The sequence below is a fragment of the Gadus morhua genome, chromosome 22 (assembly GCF_902167405.1).
Source record: "Gadus morhua chromosome 22, gadMor3.0, whole genome shotgun sequence".
In the NCBI taxonomy this organism is placed as follows: domain Eukaryota; kingdom Metazoa; phylum Chordata; class Actinopteri; order Gadiformes; family Gadidae; genus Gadus; species Gadus morhua.
In genome coordinates, this window is record NC_044069.1 from 21,058,171 (window position 1) to 21,079,748 (window position 21,578).

At 44.4% G+C, this 21,578-nt stretch overlaps 1 protein-coding gene across 11 annotated transcripts in view; it reads right to left on the minus strand.

Annotated features, from left to right (window-relative positions):
* LOC115535227 (uncharacterized) overlaps positions 1 to 21,578 on the minus strand; it is a 73,145-nt gene that overhangs the window by 3,208 nt on the left and 48,359 nt on the right. For 6 of the 11 annotated variants that reach the window (XM_030346249.1, XM_030346255.1, XM_030346250.1 and 3 more), the window contains exons 36-53: positions 20,780 to 20,829; positions 19,353 to 20,652; positions 18,454 to 18,575; positions 18,269 to 18,367; positions 17,303 to 17,360; positions 17,080 to 17,193; positions 14,651 to 14,887; positions 13,363 to 13,599; positions 5,269 to 5,505; positions 4,887 to 4,958; positions 4,644 to 4,777; positions 4,233 to 4,361; positions 3,929 to 3,986; positions 2,614 to 2,685; positions 2,440 to 2,502; positions 1,791 to 1,862; positions 1,545 to 1,678; positions 4 to 111 (exon numbers count right to left, since the gene is read on the minus strand). In XM_030346249.1, the coding sequence (XP_030202109.1) occupies positions 4 to 111; positions 1,545 to 1,678; positions 1,791 to 1,862; positions 2,440 to 2,502; positions 2,614 to 2,685; positions 3,929 to 3,986; positions 4,233 to 4,361; positions 4,644 to 4,777; positions 4,887 to 4,958; positions 5,269 to 5,505; positions 13,363 to 13,599; positions 14,651 to 14,887; positions 17,080 to 17,193; positions 17,303 to 17,360; positions 18,269 to 18,367; positions 18,454 to 18,575; positions 19,353 to 20,652; positions 20,780 to 20,829 (3,296 nt within the window). The remainder of the gene's footprint in view (positions 1 to 3; positions 112 to 1,544; positions 1,679 to 1,790; positions 1,863 to 2,439; positions 2,503 to 2,613; positions 2,686 to 3,928; positions 3,987 to 4,232; positions 4,362 to 4,643; positions 4,778 to 4,886; positions 4,959 to 5,268; positions 5,506 to 13,362; positions 13,600 to 14,650; positions 14,888 to 17,079; positions 17,194 to 17,302; positions 17,361 to 18,268; positions 18,368 to 18,453; positions 18,576 to 19,352; positions 20,653 to 20,779; positions 20,830 to 21,578) is intronic. The other 5 variants (XM_030346251.1, XM_030346253.1, XM_030346252.1 and 2 more) reach the window with 5 other exon arrangements.

Here is a 21,578-nt window from a genome sequence, read left to right on the forward strand (position 1 = left end):
TACCTGCATGGTGCTGGGCTCGTCCAGGTTCAGCTCCTCCAGCCCTCTGGCCGGCTGCAGGAGCTGGGCGGGCTCCACTCCGAGATCGTCCGCCTGGGGATACCGCTCACTCTGGAAGACAAGCAGCCGTTGAGAAGACATTCACACCAAATCAGGCGTTGGGGGCCCATTTGTGCGAGGTCACGACGTGACATTAGACCACTCTTTCACAGCAGGGTTTTACAGCTTGGGAAAGGACAACACGGTGGGGTATCAGCCTTGCCTCCGTCAGCCCCAGTTGCTCGGTAAACAGCGGAATGCTACAATGCTAACGTTACAGGGTAAAGCAGGTTGCTCTTCCCCTGGGAGACCATCGGTCTGATGGGCGGCCTGCAAATCAACCTTTGGTGAATCGACGGTTGATTCTTTGGAGAATCCACCGCGGCGGGCCGACGATTCGAAAGGTTGATTCTGTTTCACATTTTGCTGTTTTTTGCAACCCCTTGCCAAATTATGTTGTGGAAATCAAACATTTATACTCAAACAAGAAGAGAGATTAAAAAAAAAAAAACACAGAATGAAGTGTAGGAATTTTAGTTAGAACTTACTAGAAGTAATACAAAATGCGAGCTGGTCTGTAGAATATCTGATTGTCCAGCTTCAGGGCCCACTTCTTATTCTCCCGCTCTGCAATTCATCCCGTTCGCTCAAAACTAGGCCTGTATTCCATGGATTACCTTACTGTTGGGCTTTGTGTCATGTATCATCATCTCATTTATCAAGGTCCTTGTTTGAACCTTCTCTCCTTTTGTATCAGACACAGTCATGCATGTATCATTGACTTATCTTGTTTTTAAAGCCCTGACAATAACTGTACAGACTCCCCACGCGGGGGGCGTAACCTACCCTTGACCATAACAAAGGTGTCCATCTGGATACACCCGGAATGTCACCAGGCGTTACTGCCCTATGTCCGACACCCAGGCCTGCCCCTGCCTACAGAAACCCTTGAGAACCAATGAGCTCAGCCCCATCAGACGACGGACAGAGAATGAACAGTGAAATGGAACAGTTACTTCAAGCGCAACTTATTTTGTCCCGTAATGGTGGAAACCCTTTGACCCAGTTTCTCCTTATACTCTAACCTCGCCTCCCTTATCCATTCCTCCATTCGGTAGGAAAGTGTGTAAGAAACTAAAGAGGGTGGCCCTTTATGACCAAAAGATTCTTCTTCTGGCATACCAGCGTCTGCAAGAGAAGATTCTAGGAGGGGAAGTCTCTGGTTCAGTGTTTACGCATGCATTTACCGGATGTACAGAGAAGGATGGATACTGTCGCTGTACTCCTCCCGCGCTTTCAGATACAATCAAATAATAATACTTCTAGATAATTCATTTGCAGAAGATTATGTGGCTAGCGGTGAGGTTTAAAATGATCTTAAAATACATTAAAACTGAAAATGTTCGAACATAGTTCAAAGGTGACCGAAATGACCGAGGTGGGTAGTCTGAAGTCTCACAGAAATGGCCAGAAGGCGGAGTCAAGAGGAGTGTGTGCCCACTCACCAGATACTCCTGGATGTGTCTTTGGCCCTTGACATGAGGGAGCACCAGGTCTTGGCTCAGACGGTTACCACAGGCCAAACACAGGTAGAAGGGAGTGTGCCCCTCACAGCTGCACTCGACTATGGCACAGATCCCTGCGCGCACACGCACACACTTTGTGTATAGTTATGCAATGTATTTCTTTTCTTTCATTGGAACCATTTTGCATAAGCACCAACATTTACACCAGACTTTCAAAATACTGACCGATCACTGGCAGAGTTGGGCAACCATTTACAATGTCTTGGGGGACACTGTACATGGGGAAAGGGGGGCCGTCTGTAGGCCCAAAGTAAAACAAAATCAAGCAGATGACAGTGTTCAACTGATGATATGCATACATGTTTTATATTAACTGATAGGTTGTTTGATATTAATTACTTAGGACAAAACCAGATTCTAATAAACTTACCGGTATTTCAATTTCAATTTCATCATACATCTATTTAAGCAGTTTTCTTTAGTCTGAAAGTGTTCCCTTCTCTTTGTGTTATGGTAAGGGATGTCAGCTTGTGACGTTCTTGTTATGATTAGGGTTTACCAAGTTGTAAACATTATAGAGCAAGTGAACCATCTGTATGCGTATAGCTGGAATTCAAACACAGATTTAAAACAAAGCGTTTTGGTCTGAGTCATGATGTGTCATGATGCCACTCTTCTATTAAAGAGCATTTTAACCTTTTTTTTAAGTTGCCGTGGGTCATAACATGCCCCCCTCACTAGGAGGGAGGGGGGCAGTTTATTAGAACTACATTCTGACCAAATGGTACTCCTTGGACTTTGCTTTCTTCACCAATCTTTAGGTGTTTACCTGGCAGTCAGGAAACTGCCTGTGCTCACGTGTACTATAACGTACCCTTCTCTCTTGTGTTGGACTCCATTGACTCTCTGGTGGAAGGGGTCTCTGGAGTCTGCGGGCCTGAGCAGCCACAGAAGGAGAAGAAAGCGTGACGATTTAACACTCCCACTCTTTGAAGGCAGCTGCAGCAGCGTTGTGTGGTACGATGAGGTCCAGGTGGACCAGACTCACCGAGTTGTGTTGAATATCCAGACAGACGGTTCGGCCTCTTCTCTCTGCTGATGTTCTGTAGCGTGTCCAGGGCTGCAGAACATAACCATCATGATTACTCTCACTGATCACTATACCCAGGGTTTCCACAATATCAATATTAACCAACACATAGTGGTCTATTTTAGATTTATAAAACGTGTAGAATCATATATCATTGTAGTGCTGTAAATTGATTCGCTAAGCCCCTCATTGCCCCATTCTTGCTCATAAACGTACTGATGATGGCCCTGTGTGCATAGCCACTCAAAACATGATCATGAGAGGGAAGAAAGATTGTCAGCGCCACAGAATCAACACTATTATTTATTCATTTTTTTACGCGATTTTGAAATATAAATATTGTTCTGTTCAATCATCTCCGCATAGCACTCTTTCTCCCCGTCATTCTCGTTCACACACGCACAGGCACGCAGAGACAAGCCACATACATGCCAATGGTGCGCGGGTACACTACCACTTATTGGATCAACCCGCGTATCACTGATACATACGCACACGTACTGACAGCGGATTCGCCCGCATCTCATCTCAACGCGCCAACAAAGGGAAACCCGAAGCAGCGGGATATTTGGCACAGTGAAGACGGTCGGTGACATCTGGAGTTTACCAATGTTTAGTATGATACACAGTGCTCAAACACACCTGTACGAAATGATTGTGGACTCAGAAAAGATAATGTTAGCCTTATGAACTCAGCCTTATTGATATTTAACATCCCGCACCGTAAGTCAGCATAGACAACGTTGGTGACGCAGCAAACGATGCGATTAATATGAAATGCGGTTATAGTTTAGATAGATTACGGTGTTAGACTGGGTACCCCAGCCCGTTCTGCCGGCAATCTGAATTCGCTCTGCAGCAGGGACTGGAGGAGAGCAACACATTTCTTTCTGTTTCCGATTCGCTTTTATTGTAGCCAATAACCAAGCTAGCTTTTCCCCCTTGTGTGCTATTGGCTGGTTTAAAACAATGACGACGGGGAAGCGATCAAAGCGATCAAAGCGATCGTTGGTCAGATTGGTTGAAGGACTATTATTTTTATCATTATATTTATATTGTTACATTACTCCTACGACTGCCCCACACCCTGACACTCGATTCCCCCACTGGCGCCAGGGGGCCACCACACATTGCTACCTGGTCTGTGGGAAACACTGATTGTTGGCTAGTTATATTCTTTCAAATTGACACAGTGCCCAATTCGAGTAGTAAAATGATTGTGGCAATTAAATTTCACTCAATAATGATAAATATAAATAAACACAGCATCTACCTTCGATGAAAGAAGCCTGCCGAATGTAATCATAGCAGTCTTTGCGCAGCATTATAACCTAAGAAAAATGAAAAATCATAACAATCAATAATTCTTATCGATCTTACAATGTTCAGATTGATCATTCATCTATCTGAACATTGTTAGATTCATTCCATTCAACTGAAAAATAGTCTCGTAAATGTAATATTTGTTAATATAGGCTATAAGTATACTTAAATAGACAATATAATAAACAAATGAAATTAATCTACAATAAATGGTTTGAATTATTTGTTGGCATTAGTATCCCAACACTGGTTACCTGGGCGTCCATTTGGTCATAGCCCTCCTTTTCAGAGATCTTCCAGGAGATGTCCGTCAGCAGCCCCTCCTTCTCCTCTGGAGAAAAGTCCTGATCCCACCAGCTCATGAAATGGGGGTATTCCTTCAACTGGGGTGTAAACGCAAACAGAAATTACAATTCAAATACATACAAGACAATATTTTCAACATGGTATATTTTAGATGACTGAGGCATTAATTACGAAACCGTCTTAAATGGACTGACGCCTGATTATGTGTCAGTCTGTGTGTGTTACAACATTCACACAATGGCGTGGACCAGAGTTCTTTAGATACCTTTGATGTTGTACCTATATGTTAACTATGATGTCGAGTACAAATAAATCCATTAAATAATGGTAAAATACGAATCCTTAGACACAGAACCTACCATGTATGTGCGCTGGTGTTGGGCGCTCACTATGTGTTTACATATGAGCTTGATGGGGAATGTCTTCATGCAGCTTCCACACAGGTAGAACGTCTCCTCGAACAGCGCACGACACTCAAACACCAAGGCCAGACCTGAGGAATGAGAACAAACTATGAGTGACACACTTCTTTTGATCAAGGTTGTATCCATTTGTGTCAAGATCCACTTTAAACGATGAAGACTAAATTGATTGAGGATCACCGATGATTGGTTCTTTGCTGCAGTGGACCATCAGAAAGGTGGACAAATCGCTTGGCCCCAGAATCTTCTCTCCTGTAGTTGTCACATGGGTAAGCACACACACACACTTTGATTGGTTGAGTCTGTAGCACGTTGGTTTGTGAGCGTCCTTAACTTAGTTCGGGAATGTTAACCATCTTCTTTCTTATCTATAGGGGCTGCAATAAAAGCAGCAGAGGGATCTATAGCTTGTTCCACACACACAAGAATTTAGAGTGGAGTAGAGAGTGTTGAAGATATGGTTGCCCAGAGTATGGGGCAAAATCTTCAACACTCTCTACTCCACCACACACACACACACACACACACACACACACACACACACACACACACACACACACACCTTTTTGCTCCATCTGCGGTATGCTCTCTCCATTGTGTTTGGAGTTAGCTGAAGGCCGGTGGTCCAGTTCTGCCGTTGGACGGCCCACTGGTCCCTGGGGACTGGGTTCCCTACGTGGGGCAGGGTCGGGCTGTGTGATGTGCATCTTGGGTTCTTCTAATGCCCGGGGGAGCGAGGGAAGTGCTTGTGTCTGTGAGCCAGCGGCCATAGGACGAGGGACCTCGTTGCTATTCTCTACTAGCGACGTGGAACAGAAAGGGGAGGGATGTTAGCATGAGGGCAAACAATGGATGGATGGAAGAGGCCTCTATAGGACTGAAGCAAACCAACAGAAATGTAGGCACGATAGCTGCACCCCTTTCCTGGGAATCCCTAAAGGAGTCAAACTGACCAGAACGTGTTGAGCGACCAGCCCCGTATTCATTATTATGTTACCTGATCTGGGCCAGTAAAGGCCAAAAGGTCATGTGGTAGATTACACCTAGAGGTGGAGATCTCTTAGCGCCTCACGATTATATTATTTATTTAATTTATATATATATATATATATATATATATATATATATATATATATATATATATATATTATGATGTATATTATATATATATACACACCTGAATTTGCTACACTGTGTTGGCTAATCACTTCCTACTTTTGTGATGATCTTAAAGAATCACCAATATGACTTTCGATGAACAATGCAATAATTACTGCAGCTTGCATTGCAACTCTGATCACATCACTGTGATGCTAATCCCAGCATAAAGACCGAGAGTAAAAATCACTAAGCCGGTCCGGAAACAGGTACGCGTGTGGCCAGAGGGGGCCACCTCTGCTCTTCAGGACTGTTTTGCAACAACAGACTGGGAAATGTTTAAACAAGCAGCCACATACAACAGCCACACTGACATTAATGAATACACAGACACTGTTACCGCTTACATCAGTAAGTGCATTGATGATGTGACCCACACAAAGACCATCGTCACTCGGGCTAACCAGAAGCCATGGCTGACAGGGGATGTCCATCGGCTGCTGAGGGCCAGAGACAATGCCTTCAAAACTGGGGAGGAAACTGGCCTGAGAACAGCAAGAGCCAACCTGTCCCGTGGCATCAGGAAAGCAAAACAGGACTATACAAAAAAGTTAACCTGCCACTTTAAAGACAGCAGAGACACGCGGAGCCTGTGGAAGGGCATTCGGACCATCACGGACTACAATCCCGCGCCACAGATCTGCGATGACAACATCTCTCTGCTCAACAACCTCAACAGCTTCTTTGCACGGTTCGAAGCAACTAACAACACAAGCCCAAAGAAAACTCCACCCCCTGCCCACGATCAGGCTCTGTGCCTATCCGCTGCCAGTGTGAAGAGGATATTCGCCACTATCAATCCACGGAAAGCAACAGGCCCAGACAACATTCCAGGCCGGGTGTTGAGGACAACATTGAAGGACTGCGCTGAGGAGTTAAAGAATGTCTTCACTGACGTCTTTAACATTTCTTTGAGGCAAGCTGTAGTTCCGTCACATTTCAAGGCCACTATCATCATACCTGTGCCAAAGAAACCTGCTCCATCCTGCTTCAATGACTACCGACCCGTTGCACTGACCCCCATCGTGATGAAGTGTTTTGAACGGCTAGTTATGTCACACATGAAGTCCTCCCTCCCAGCCACCCTAGACCCCTACCAGTTTGCTTATCGAGCCAAACGGTCCACCGAGGATGCGATCTGCTCTGCTCTCCACCCTGCCCTCACCCACCTGGACACAACAGACTCATACGTCAGAATGCTGTTCTTAGATTTTAGTTGCGCATTCAACACCATCATCCCACAACAACTTATCTGTAAACTGGTCCAGCTGGGGCTCAGCACCTCGCTTTGCAACTGGGTGCTGGACTTCCTCAGCGAGAGGCCACAGTCAGTACGGGTTGGCAATAACACCTCGAGCAGCATCACACTCAGCACTGGGGCCCCCCAAGGCTGTGTGCTCTCGCCCCTGCTCTTCACCCTGCTGACTCACGACTGCACACCAACCTACAGCACCAATCACATGGTGAAGTTTGCGGATGATACCACTCTGGTGGGTCTCATCACTAAGCACGATGAGACCAGCTATAGGAAGGAGGTCAACCTTCTGACCATGTGGTGCAGCAACAACAACCTCCTGCTGAATGTCAGCAAAACTAAGGAGATTGTTGTTGACTTCAGGAGACGCCACACTGAGCACCCACCACTGACCATCGATGGTGCGGCAGTGGAGCGAGTGAGTGGCACAAAATTCCTGGGGGTGTACATCAGCAACGACCTCTCCTGGACCACCAACACTGCATCACTGGCGAAGAAAGCCCATCAGCGCCTCTACTTCCTCCGAAAATTGAAGCAAGCACGAGCCCCCCCATCAATCATGTGCACATTCTACCGAGGCACCATTGAGAGCATCCTGTTCAGCTGCATCACCGTGTGGGGCGGGAGCTGCGCTGAATACAGCAGGAAAGCCCTGCAGCGCGTGGTTAACACAGCTGCAAAGATCATCGGTGCCCCACTCCCCTCCATGCAACACACATACAGCACTCGCCTCACCCGCAAAGCGACCAGGATTGTGAGCGAGGCCAGCCATCCCGCTCACAGTCCGTTCACCCTCCTGCCCTCTGGAAGAAGGTATCGGAGCCTGCATGCCCGCACCACCAGACTCAAAAACAGCTTCATCCACCAGGCTGTCAGGAAACTAAATTCTCTCCCCTCAGCCACATCAACAGGGCTGTCAGTAAGCTGAAATACCCCCCCCCCCTGTTTTCTGCCTTGCTACACGGTGGACTAACTGTCTTTGCACTATTACTATTACTAGTTTAAATACACACCATACAGACTGAAATTGCTGCTATTATTTATTTATCTATTTAAAAAATGCACTACTACATGACTTTTTGCTGCCAGTATTGACTGCCTCTTTGCACAATTATTTTTACTTATTTTATTCATACAGAACTCCTATATTTTATATGTCAGTCTATCTTGTCTATTTTTAGTGTTGTCTCGTATATTTGTGTTTGTGCCTGTGCACTTTTTATATGTTCACCGCGGGATAGGGGGAAACGTTTTCTCGAATCCCTCACATGTCTTGTACATGTGAAGTGTTGACAATAAAGCTGACTTTGACTTTGAACACACTATGGAAGTAGGTAAAAAATAAACAGATTCAGTTTTCTTTTCTTTCTAATCTTTCTTAGAAAGAAAAGTATTACTGAGTATTACTGAGACAAAAAAGGGTTCAGCCGTAGACAAAGTATAAAGGATGTTTCGCATAATCTGCTGAACCCAAGGTTGCCTATGTCAAAACATGGCAACTTTTGCATTCCTGCTGTAACCACTAAGAGAGTAAACAAAGGGAAACTTAGGCCCCGTTCACACGAAGCCGATTTCATGGCGAAACCGCAAAGGTCTTGTACGGTTCGGCCTTCCGTACACACGAAGCCGGCGAATCCGCTGACCGAAACCGCAAACTTCTGAAACCACCCTCGGAGGTGGTTTCAAATCTACCCGGTTTCGTTTTGGATTCGTGTGTACGCCTGAAACCGACTGAAACCGCAAACCATGACGTCATCGCCCCACCCCTCGTCCTCCTAGCCAATGGCTCTTAAGCCCGCGGAGTCTCAGAAATCATATGCGAGCATGCGCACAAGGGCAGCCTTTATGCGCATGCTCGCCTCTTCTTCTTATTTCATTTCTTCTGGATTTCTGTACCAGAAGAGGCGCCCCTTATGGGCCTGGAATGTGTACTACAGCGTTTCTACAGATCTACCCGGTTTCGCTTGGCTTCGTCTTTACGGAGATACTTCGAAACCGGATAGATCGAAACCGTAACGGTTTCGCCCGTTTCGGCTTCGTGTGAACGGGGCCTCAGACACACTGCTAACCTCACAAATCTCATACATATTTCCTCCAAACCAAAAACAACCTTAAAGCCTATCAACAACACCATCAGGATGGGTCTACTTAATGTTAGGTCTCTTAATAACAAATAATTTTTAGTTAATGATTTTATTACCACCTCTAAACTGGATTTTAGGTTTTTAACTGAAACATGGCTGCAACAAAACAGTGCAACTGTTCTGATAGAGACAGCTCCTCCCAACTATAACTTTATTGATGCATGTAGATCTGGAAAAAGAGGTGGAGGGGTTGCTGTTATATTTAAAAATGTTTTTCAGGGGAAACAGATGTTATTTGGTAATTTTCCATCATTCGAATACCTTTGTGCTGTATTGAAATGCTTCCCCAGAGTTCTCCTATTAATTATTTACAGGCCACCCACATACTCTGCAAATTTTTTCGATGAATTCACAGAATTATTGTCCAGCATCTCCACAGACTTTGACTGTCTAGTTATAACTGGTGACTTCAATTTTCATACTGATGATTTGAATGACAAGTGTGCAAAAAAACGTTTTACCATTTTGGACACATTTGAACTGTCACAACATGTGAAAGAGACTACTCATTGTAAGGGCCACACTCTAGAACTGGTTATCACAAAGGGCCTCAATGTTTCTGATCTCTCTGTGACTGATCCTTCCTTGTCTGACCACTTTTGTGTTTTCTTTAATATATCTTTTATTCCCGACATACAGACAAAATCAAATACTGTCAAAAAACGGTATATCAATGAAGAATCTTATGTACTTTTTAGAAAGGCCATCTCCTTACTACCACCTCTCAACCCATGTTCTGCTGATGATCTTGTAGAAAACTTTAATTTGAAAATTTTGAAAGTCATGGATGTCATTGCACCTTATAAGGTTAAAACGATTTCTGGAAAGCAAAAGGCACCCTGGCCTGGAGAAAAGCTGCTTCTGTAACAGCACAGAAAAAAGAATGCAGGAAGGTTGAACGCATCTGGCGTAAAACAAAACTTCATATTCACCATGAGGATATCTACAAAGAGAGCCTCCGTGACTACAATTCAGACTTAAAAAGTGCTAGAGAAACATTTTTCTCCAATATCATTAAATCCAATAATAATAATGCAAAAACCCTATTTGCAACTGTTGACAGACTGACCAACCCCCCAACACAAATTCCACCTGATCTCCATTCCACGCAGAAATGCAATGAGTTTGCAGCTTTTTATACTGATAAAATTGAAGGCATCAGACGCGCCATCAATATCTCCACTTCAAACAAAAATGTTGGACTACCACCCTGTTCAGGCAAAAGTAACGTGGCAGGGATGGCATGCTTTAATGTTATTGACTCTAAAACTCTTGTGGAAACTGTTACACAACTAAAGCCATCCACCTGTTGCCTTGATTCTTTACCTACAAACCTCTTTAAGAATGTTTTTGACTGCCTAGCAATAGACATATTGCAGATAGTTAACAACTCTCTCCAGTCAGGCAACTTCCCAAAAGCCCTGAAAACTGCAGTTATTAAACCCCTTTTAAAAAAGCGGAGCCTAGATACCTCTATTATTAACAACTACAGACCAATATCAAATCTGCCCTTCATAAGTAAAATCATTGAGAAAGTTGTCCTCCAGCAACTTAATCACTTCCTGGCATCAACTGGTTGTTATGACACCTTCCAAACAGGATTTCGACCCCTGCACAGCACTGAGACCGCCCTCATTAAAGTTGTAAACGACATCCGTCTTAACACAGACTCTGACAAAACCTAAATTCTAATGCTACTAGACCTCAGTGCTGCATTCGACACTGTAGACCATACAATACTTTTGGACAGGTTAGAAAACTGGGTGGGGCTTTCAGGCACAGCCTTAAATTGGTTCAGATCCTACCTACAAAATAGGAACTACTTTGTTTCCATTGGCGACTTTGTATCAGAATCAACCAACGTGATGTGTGGAGTCCCACAAGGTTCGTTCTTAGGACCCTCTTTATTCAACATCGACATGCTCCCACTAGGGCAAATCATGCATAATAACAATATTGACCATCATTGCTATGCTGATGACACGCAAATCTATGTATCGCTATCACCAAATGACTATCGGCCCATAGATCTGCTGTGCCAGTGCATTGAGCAAGTGAAAGACTGGACGTGCCGAAATTTCCTTCAGCTAAATGAGCATAAAACAGAGATAATTGTATTTGGTGCTAAAACGGAAAGGCTTAAAGTAACCCAACACCTTCACTCCCTGTCCCTGAAAACCTCAATCAAAGCCAGAAATCTAGGGGTTATCATGGATTCTGATTTACATTTCGAAAGTCACATCAAATCAGTTACAAAATCTGCATATTATCACCTTAAAAATGTAGCAAGACTTGGAGGGCTCATGTCCACCGAAGACTTACAAAAACTTGTACATGCCTTTATCACTAGTAAGCTTGATTACTGCAATGGTCTCCTTACAGGCCTCCCAAAACAAACTCTAAGGAAGCTTCAGCTTGTTCAGAATGCTGCTGCTAGAGTTTTAACAAAGACCAAAAAATTTGAACATATTACACCAATTCTTAAATCGTTACATTGGCTTCCTGTAGGTCAGAGAATTGATTTTAAAATCATGTTGCTAACCTATAAATCCCTACATGGTTAAGGCCCAAAATATTTAACTGATATGCTTCCACTACATAAGCCTTCTAGAACACTAAGATCTTCTGAGACCAATCTGTTAATTATCCCCAGAGTAAACACGAAACATGGGAAAGCAGGATTTAGTTACTATGCAACAAATAGCTGGAATAAACTCCCTGAGGATTTAAGACTTGCCCCAACTCTGAGCACCTTTAAAACAAGATTGAAGACTTTTATGTTTGCTTTAGCTTTCTGCTAAATCTTAAATACTTTACCTTTATTTTACTAAAATGCCTTTTTAACTTTCCCTTTATTTTCTATTTTTACCAGAAAAATACATGATCTGATACCAGAGAGAAAGGTTGTATAAGGGTTAGAGTCCTGAGTTTGTTTGTATAGGGGTTAGAGTCCTGAGTTTGTATTTTTATAAGGGTTAGAGTCCTGAGTTTGTTTGTATAAGGGTTAGAGTCCCGAGTTTGCTTGTATAAGGGTTAGAGTCCTGAGTTTGTGTATAAGGGTTAGAGTCCTGAGTTTTGTTGAATAAGGCCTTTGGTCTGGGCTAGAGTCCTAGAAGCTGGGTTAGAGTCCTAGAATATTGTCCTTTAGGTCGGGTTGTAGTCCCGACTTGGGTTCCAGAGAGACTGTTGATCTGATCTTAAATACATTACACTTTCAATTTTACTTACTAAAAAGCCTTTTTAACTTTCAATTTTATTTTCTCTTAAATACATTGCACTTTCTATTTTACTCATTTCTTGCATACGTTTTCTTTTACTTATCCATTATTTTATTTTATTGTATGACAATGTTTATATGTGAAGCACTTTGAGTCTGCCTTGTGTATGAAAAGTGCTATATAAATAAAGTTGCCTTGCCTTCTTTTCTACGTCATTAAAGAAAAAGCTGCTCTTAGTCAATTATAAGAATAAGAACTTGTTTGTCGTTCTTGTGTCTGGCTGTGAGTTTGCGTGCATGCTATGCGTAGGCTGAATCGCAATCGCGTCCAGTCAAATCAGATTGGCCAATACTAGTGCCGTCAAGCAATTAAAATATTTAATCGTGATTAATCGCATTAATGTCAGTTAACTTGTTTTAACAATTTTTTTCCTATTCTAAATATCCTTTGATTTCGTGCTGCTGGCCTTTTAGTGAGATCAGAGAGTGTTGAGAAGGACAGTAATTAAATATATTTGGTAAGATGGATAGAAGAAGAGAGACCCGCAGTGAATACAACCCGGTCCACCTGACATCGGGTAGGTGCATGCCAGTGTTAGGCCTACCATAAAACTTCAATAGCCCAGGCTTTTATTTGTTTCAATCACCGAACTTTTGAACAAAACTCTTGCTCAGCAAAGGTGGGAAATACAACTACATTTATTATTTAAACCAGTATGAATATTCCTACCGTACGTAGACCTATACACATTACCAGGCTATCGAATAATGCACACACACACACACACACACACACACACACACACACACACACACACACACACACACACACACACACACACACACACACACACACACACACACACACACACACACACACACCTTTCTGCTCCATCTGCGGTATGCTCTCTCCATTGTGTTTGGAGTTAGCTGAAGGCCGGTGGTCCAGTTCTGCCGTTGGACGGCCCACTGGTCCCTGGGGACTGGGTTCCCTACGTGGGGCAGGGTCGGGCTGTGTGATGTGCATCTTGGGTTCTTCTAATGCCCGGGGGAGCGAGGGAAGTGCTTGTGTCTGTGAGCCAGCGGCCATAGGACGAGGGACCTCGTTGCTATTCTCTACTAGCGACGTGGAACAGAAAGGGGAGGGATGTTAGCATGAGGGCAAACAATGGATGGATGGAAGAGGCCTCTATAGGACTGAAGCAAACCAACAGAAATGTAGGCACGATAGCTGCACCCCTTTCCTGGGAATCCCTAAAGGAGTCAAACTGACCAGAACGTGTTGAGCGACCAGCCCCGTATTCATTATTATGTTACCTGATCTGGGCCAGTAAAAGCCAAAAGGTCATGAGGTAGATTACACCTAGAGGTGGGGATCTCTTAGCACCTCACGATTCGATTCCGATTCAGAGGTCAACGATTCGATTCTAAAACGATTATCGATGCATCTAAATTTTTTTTTTTTATATGTACCTTTCCATGCAGGATTTTCAGAAATATATATATATATATATACACACATCTGAATTTGCTACTCTGTGTTGGCTAATCACTTCCTACTTTTGTGATGATCTTAAAGAATCAAAAATATGACTTTCGATAATTACTGCAGCTTGCATTGCAACACACTATGGAAGTAGGTAAAAAATAAACAGATTCAGTTTTCTTTTCTTTCTAATCTTTCTTTTCTATGTCATTAAAGAAAAAGCTGCTCTTAGTCAATTCGAAGAATAAGAACTTTTTCGTCGTTCTTGTGTCTGGCTGTGATTTTGCGTGCATGCTATGCGTAGGCTGAAACAGGCTGGTAAGATGGATAGAAGAAGAGAGACCACACACACACACACACACACACACACACACACACTGGCAGAGTGGTAGTCGGGAGAATTCCCGGTGGGCCGTTAACGGTTCGGGGCTGTCGGGCTGATTACTGCGGGATAACAATATTGCAATTATGAAAGTTCCTTGCAGTGCCAACATTGAAATCTCGTGCAGGCTCGAACAGAGTGACACGAAGACACACACACTTTTAAGGAGTTTCACCCACTCCGTATCCTTGCACACACACACACACACACACACACACACACACACACACACACACACACACACACACACACACACACACACACACACACACACACACACACACACACACACACACACACACCTTTCTGCTCCATCTGCGGTATGCTCTCTCCATTGTGTTTGGAGTTAGCTGAAGGCCGGTGGTCCAGTTCTGCCGTTGGACGGCCCACTGGTCCCTGGGGACTGGGTTCCCTACGTGGGGCAGGGTCGGGCTGTGTGATGTGCATCTTGGGTTCTTCTAATGCCCGGGGGAGCGAGGGAAGTGCTTGTGTCGGTGAGCCAGCGGCCATAGGACGAGGGACCTCGTTGCTCTTCTCTACTAGCGACGTGGAACAGAAAGGGGAGGGATGTTAGCATGAGGGCAAACAATGGATGGATGGAAGAGGCCTCTATAGGACTGAAGCAAACCAACAGAAATGTAGGCACGATAGCTGCCCCCCTTTCCTTGGAATCCCTAAAGGAGTCAAACTGACCAGAACGTGTTGAGCGACCAGCCCCGTATTCATTATTATGTTACCTGATCTGGGCCAGTAAAAGCCAAAAGGTCATGAGGTAGGTTACCCCTAGAGGTGGGGATCTCTTAGCACCTCACGATTCGATTCCGATTCAGAGGTCAACGATTCGATTCTAAAACGATTATCGATGCATCTCAATTTTTATTTTTTTATATGTACCTTTCCATGCAGGATTTTCAGAAATATATATATATATACACACACATCTGAATTTGCTACTCTGTGTTGGCTAATCACTTCCTACTTTTGTGATGATCTCAAAGAATCCAAAATATGACTTTCGATAATTACTGCAGCTTGCATTGCAACACACTATGGAAGTAGGTAAAAAATAAACAGATTCAGTTTTCTTTTCTTTCTAATCTTTATTTTCTATGTCATTAAAGAAAAAGCTGCTCTTAGTCAATTCGAAGAATAAGAACTTTTTCGTCGTTCTTGTGTCTGGCTGTGATTTTGCGTGCATGCTATGCGTAGGCTGAAACAGGCTGGTAAGATGGATAGAAGAAGAGAGACCACACACACACACACACACACACACACAGGTAGTCGGGAGAATTCCCGGTGGGCCGTTAACGGTTCGGGGCTGTCGGGCTGATTACTGCGGGATAACAATATTGCAATTATAAAAGTTCCTTGCAGTGCCAACATTGAAATCTCGTGCAGGCTCGAACAGAGTGACACAAAGACACACACACTTTTAAGGAGTTTCACCCACTCCGTATCCTTGCTTGCCCCAATAAGTTTGTGCGGCGCGCTTGTTGTGTTGTTTCCGGCGTAGCTAGATCCAGTATGGTGTTGTCGTTTTTCTAACGTGACTAGCTATTGCCAGACAGCAAGTGAAAAAACGACAATGTTTGCCAAGCCAAAAGAGCGTCAATCGCGCAACAAAAAAATGAACGCCGTAAAAATTGGTTTGCGTTAACGCCGTTAGTAACGTGTTAAACTGACAGCACTATTAGAAAGACGTACCAGCTAATGACAACATTTAACTCTCGTTCAGGCTCGAACAGAGTGACACACAAACACACACACACTTTTAAGGAGTTTTTCACCCGCTCCGTATCCTTGCTTGCCCCTACAAGTTCATGCGGCGTGTTTGTTTTGTTTCCGGTGTAGGTAGATCCAGTATGGTGTTGTAGTTTTTCTAACGTGACTAGTTCTTTCTAGATGTGAAAAAACTACGTTTGCCAAGCCAAAAGAGCGTTAATCGCACGATAAAGAAATTAAGGCGGTTAAAATTGGTTTGCATTAACGCCGTTAATAACGCATCAAACTGACCAATACAAAATTGAAGATAAATTAAATAATTGTAAAACTACTCAAATTATCCCTTTCGAGACGCAATCGTTCTACACAGAATCGCGATGCAGCAAAGAATAAATACTTTTTCCCAACCCTATGATTTACACCCTCTTCTGCCCCTGAGATGAACCCTGGTTAAAGCTTTAACCCCCTCCAGACCAGGCTCACGTCATCCTGAGGGGAAGAGACAGGGAGGGCTTTATGAGGGCCACAAAGGAGAGAGCCCCCCCCCCCCCCCCCCCCAAGTTCTTTCTCTCACTTATATTTTAAGGTTATCTAGCAGAGAGTTCCACCTCTGGAACTCTGCCTCATGACATCCAACACTCCAGTTACATTATCACTTTCAAATCTCACCTGAAAACTCATCTATCAGACAAGCCTCCCTTTAAGTCGGTTACGTTCTTGGGACTAGAATGCCCCACTCTTTTCTTGTACACCGTTTCTATATGTTGTTGTTGTTGTTGTTTTTTGCTTGCTCTTTGACCAGATGGGGAACATGGCTGGACTGAGGCTGCTCAGAGGGACCATTGCTTGGCTGGACGGCTAAAGCCCAGTTTCGTATGATGTAGAGAGGTGGCAACACCAAAACACACACACACACGCACGCACACAAACACAAACACACTTCAGTTTGACCAGGTATACATCATATTTTGCACCGGACTATAAAGGGAGCAGAAAGAAAGTCATTTACCATCAGCTGTGCTTGACGCTGCGTGGGAAACAGAGACACATGGGAGGCCTTCTGCTTTGGCTTTGGTGGATGAGAGACTCTGGGATTCCAACAGTTCCCTCACTTTAGCTAGAGCTTCACAGGGAGACAAATCTATCAATACATAGCTTATACTTGAGAGGTACAGCACTAGACGTCACTGGCAGTACACTATTCAACCTTCTCACTTGCTGAGAATTGTTACCTTTTTCTTCAGAAATAGTTCCCAGACGGTTGTAAATCTCACCATTCACCACCAACGTCTGAAATACAAAAATAGGAATTATTTTAGACATGTGCTCTGTGTCTAAGAGGCTTTGCGTCAATAACAAACAAACTGAGGGTGCACTCACACTAGGCCATCTGGCCGTGGCCGCTTTCACACCTAACCGTGCTCAAATCTGCCAGTGTGAGTGTGGCCAGTCTGGCCAGGCCAGGCCAACTTGGCCACTTTGGAGAGGTGTGCTGCTACGGTACGGGCCGCCACGGTACAGATGCTAATGAGCCGACACGCGCACATCTGCACGGCTACGCAACCTGAGCTGGATGACGTATAGTCCATGCGACGATCATGGATATAATAAAGGCGACGAGCCTTCCCTCCCATTAAACGGTGAACATGGCGTCAAGCGGTTCAACTGTTGGTTCACGTTGGTCCCATAGAGAAGTCGAGTGTCTGTTAGCCATTTGGGCAGACGATGCTATTCAGGCACAGTTAGAGAAGACCCACAAGAATTCCTGATGTATTTGGGAGAACCCGCGACCACAGACTCAGCAAAGTGCGAACTGTGTTCTCTGTGTTGTTGTCCATTGTCGTTAAAACTCTGACTGGCGGCAGACTTTATTATGGTCCATGCAGCGGACGCTTGCATGGACCATCACGTTGTAACACGTGATGACGTGTTACAACGTGATGACGTATGTACAAGAGCCTACCGTGGCCAGGCCACAGTTGCAACGGTCAACAGCCACGGCCAGATGGCCTAGTGTGAGTGCAGGCCAGAGAACAATGGGGCCAGTTGAGCACGGTTAGGTGTGAAAACGGCCAACGGCCACGGCCAGATGGCCTAGTGTGAGTGCACCCTAAATTCATTTAAATTCTGACCATGATTGATTAATAATCATTTTAATTAATCAAGTTTTTGGGGGAAGGCCTGGCAGCCGTCATCACCTTGACGACAGTCCCTTGCACCTTCTCTAGATCAGCCAGGTGAGTGACCGCTGTCAGCATCCTCTTCTCGTCCAAATCCCAGGCAAAAGAATGGAACTTCTGTTGACAGAACACCAGAACACATGTTCAACCTCAGCCCTGCCGGAGTCTGGGCTCTGGTCTAGCACGCACACACACACACACACCAGATATTTATAACGGTGGCTGTTGCTGGTCATGTGATCCCCCTTTCTCAGCCGGACCGAGCACAGCAGACAGTAGGACTGGCGCCTCTTTTCACATTTTACCACGACAAGGCTGCCCGTTCCTGAAGAAAAAAGAACAATAGTCCAGGGGTAAGGTTTCTTGACACCCAGCCAAAAGGTTACAAAAAAAAGAAAAAAAAAGATTAAATAGGAAGTTTTACACTGCAAAAAAGAAACACTGGCTTGGCACGCCCTGCAATTTCACTGTCTAGCCTTTGTAAAACCGAGGGGTATAATCCTCCTTCGTCAAGGAGCCGGCTTTCTTGGTTCGTTGGAGTAGGCGGGACTACGCAAGTCCTCTTCAGAATAATTTGCATACTCCAAATGTTTGTTTATTTTTTTTATTTAAGCTACTCCCCTGCAAGAATGAATAGACTACGTCAGATTGAAGTCTACAAACCGATTAACTATTTACAAGTGCAAAACACCAACATATTCCATTTTATTTTATCCTGAAAGTTTCTCTGGTACTTTCTCCTAGGTCGCACCAACTTTCCCCGTCTTCGTTTAATGCGACTGCATCCGCTTCTCTCCCATGATGGTCAGCAGCTCTTGGATTTCACCGTCTCTTTAGTTAGAACTACTCATGTTGATATCACTGCGTTATCTCTGTTGTAGGGACAACGCAGCCACACCACGGACCAAGTCCTGCCCCTAGAACCGCGAAGCCGTCTAATCTCATTTACATCAAAATGAAAGACCCCATATGTGTAGGGTCTGAGAGGGTAAATCGGGGTGCGAAATAAAGCTGGTATATTACCTCGGTCAGTGTAAACGCGTGGACCATGCCGGGGAAAAGGCGGGCATAAGACAAGCATATTTGGGAGAAGAACACTTACCGACAACTGGTTGGTTTTTTGACCTTTGGTCCTTGGAGGAATCGGCCACCGCCGTGTGGTTTGGTGGGAAGGTGGAGGGGCTGTAGACTGGTGTGGTCGGTGAGGCGGACCCCAAGCCCTGCTCTGTGCTGGCAGTACTTCGTTCCACTGGCGGTTTGGAGAGGAGCGATCTTGTGGGGGACAGAGCTTCCACGACAGGTTGTGGGTAGGAAAAAATACCACTGTGGGGAATCGGGGTGCTTTTGCAAACGATGCTGGCATCCGGGTTTGTTCGCTCTTGGTCCATAGCGGGAGCTGCGTCTTTGGACGGGGTCACAGCTCTGAGGGCGTTCCCCAATTTTGATGCGTTGATCCCTTTGGAGGAAATTGTCAACGTATTCAAGGTGGAGGGAATAGACTTGGAAGAGGTTGCAGGAGTCTTTACAACTGCAACACTAGATTGGGAGGTTGATATAGAAAGCGCCGTGGCAACGGGTTTGAAGAAGGGTGCAGGTATGAATTCTTCAACAGGGTTTTTTGCAGGGATCCCAATTTCAGGCACAACTGATCTGGAAGTCACTGTGATTTGAGTGTTTGCATCAGTGCGCGAGACCTTGAAGGTTGCACCACTGTTGAGGGTGGGGGAAGAGGTTGCTTTGTTCTCCGGCAATCCAGTTTTTTGCGCTTTAGGTTTAGGGGGGAAGAATGTAGTTTTGCCTGAGTCACTAACAAGGGGAGCAGTGTTGGAAGTAGGCATGATAGCCACAGATAAAGATGGCTGTTTTGTTTCAGGCAGCGGTTGTGGGTCATGGGTTGTTCGCCCTTTAGTCTGCGCTTCAATTTTGGATAAGGTCGCAGATCCGAGGAATTTGGCAGATTCGAAGTCGCTGACCACTTTTAAGGCATGCGTCAACGTATTTTTGATGGATGGACTCGACTTGGGAGAGGTTTCAAGAGGTTTTGCAAATGTGACCCTGGTTTGGGGGGATAATAAAGAAATAGATGGGGCCATGGATATGATGGAGGGTGCAGGTATACATTTTTCTACAATGGTTTTTGAAGGGATTCCAATTTTGTGCACAAACACTTTGCCTGTCTCTGCACTTGGACTATTTTTTTCAGTATCTAACCCCTTCACCGATACCCTATTTTCAAGTGTGGATAAGGATTCCACCTTATATTCTGTTTTTTGTGCTTTAGTTTGATTGGCTACGTGTGTAGTTTCGCCTGTGCCACAGGCAGAAGAAGTCGATAGGGCCAAAGATGGAGATTGCTTTTGTGCTGCAGAGGGTCTCACAGCATCAGGTTTGCATGTCAACACCTTCAAAACAAAAAACAAAGTGCAGTTGGACATGGATTTCTGTCCTTTTGAAGATTACAGAAGGATTTTGAAGTGATTACAGGAGTATTGATTTTTGAATATTATTAGAACAAGATTATTGCTTCACCTTTGGGGCGGGAGGAGATCTCTGTATTGTGTTCTGACATAACAGCAGGCCTGTGAAGATAGACCACAGCAGAACGTTAGATGCATTTCACATGACATACACTGTTGAAGATTTTCTTCGGTCTTTTTTAGGATCGGGTTAATAGATAACTATTTTCGAAGCTAAATGTTCAGCCCGACCGATATATCGGCAGGCCGATATTAGGCATTTTTCAAACTATTGGGTACCGGCATTTATAATGGCCGATAAATGAATATTTTAAAAGAAATGTTGGCGTTGTTTGTCCACCAGAGGGCGCTCTAACAACCCAAACCCTCTGATTCAGTCAGTGAATGACGGAGATCGACGGAGATCATCGGTGTTGTTCATAGCTGTGTTCGAAATCGTTCCCTATCACGGATATAGTGCCCTATATAGGGTGCTCGCCATTTTGTAGTGGTGTTCGAATTCTCAGTGGTTAATTTCATGCACTATAGTGCATGATATAGCTGACTTAAAATACCCCAAATTTGAGTGTACATACGAAGTTCCCTACATGTTACTCCCATACCACAATGCAATAAGGTCGTGTTTTTCCGCAGGAGAAGAAGCTGAATAACCGCGAAAACGTCTCTCTGGTTTGTTTGTTTGTTCCCTATATAGTGCACTATATCACTATAAACACTATATAGGGAATAGTGAGTGAGTGAATAGGGAACGATTTCGAACACAGCTCATGTGTGCAAGTGTGTTCATGGTAAGTTAGCAACTGTCACGAGACATACATTGCTTGAATAACAATTAAAAGAACATCCCCATC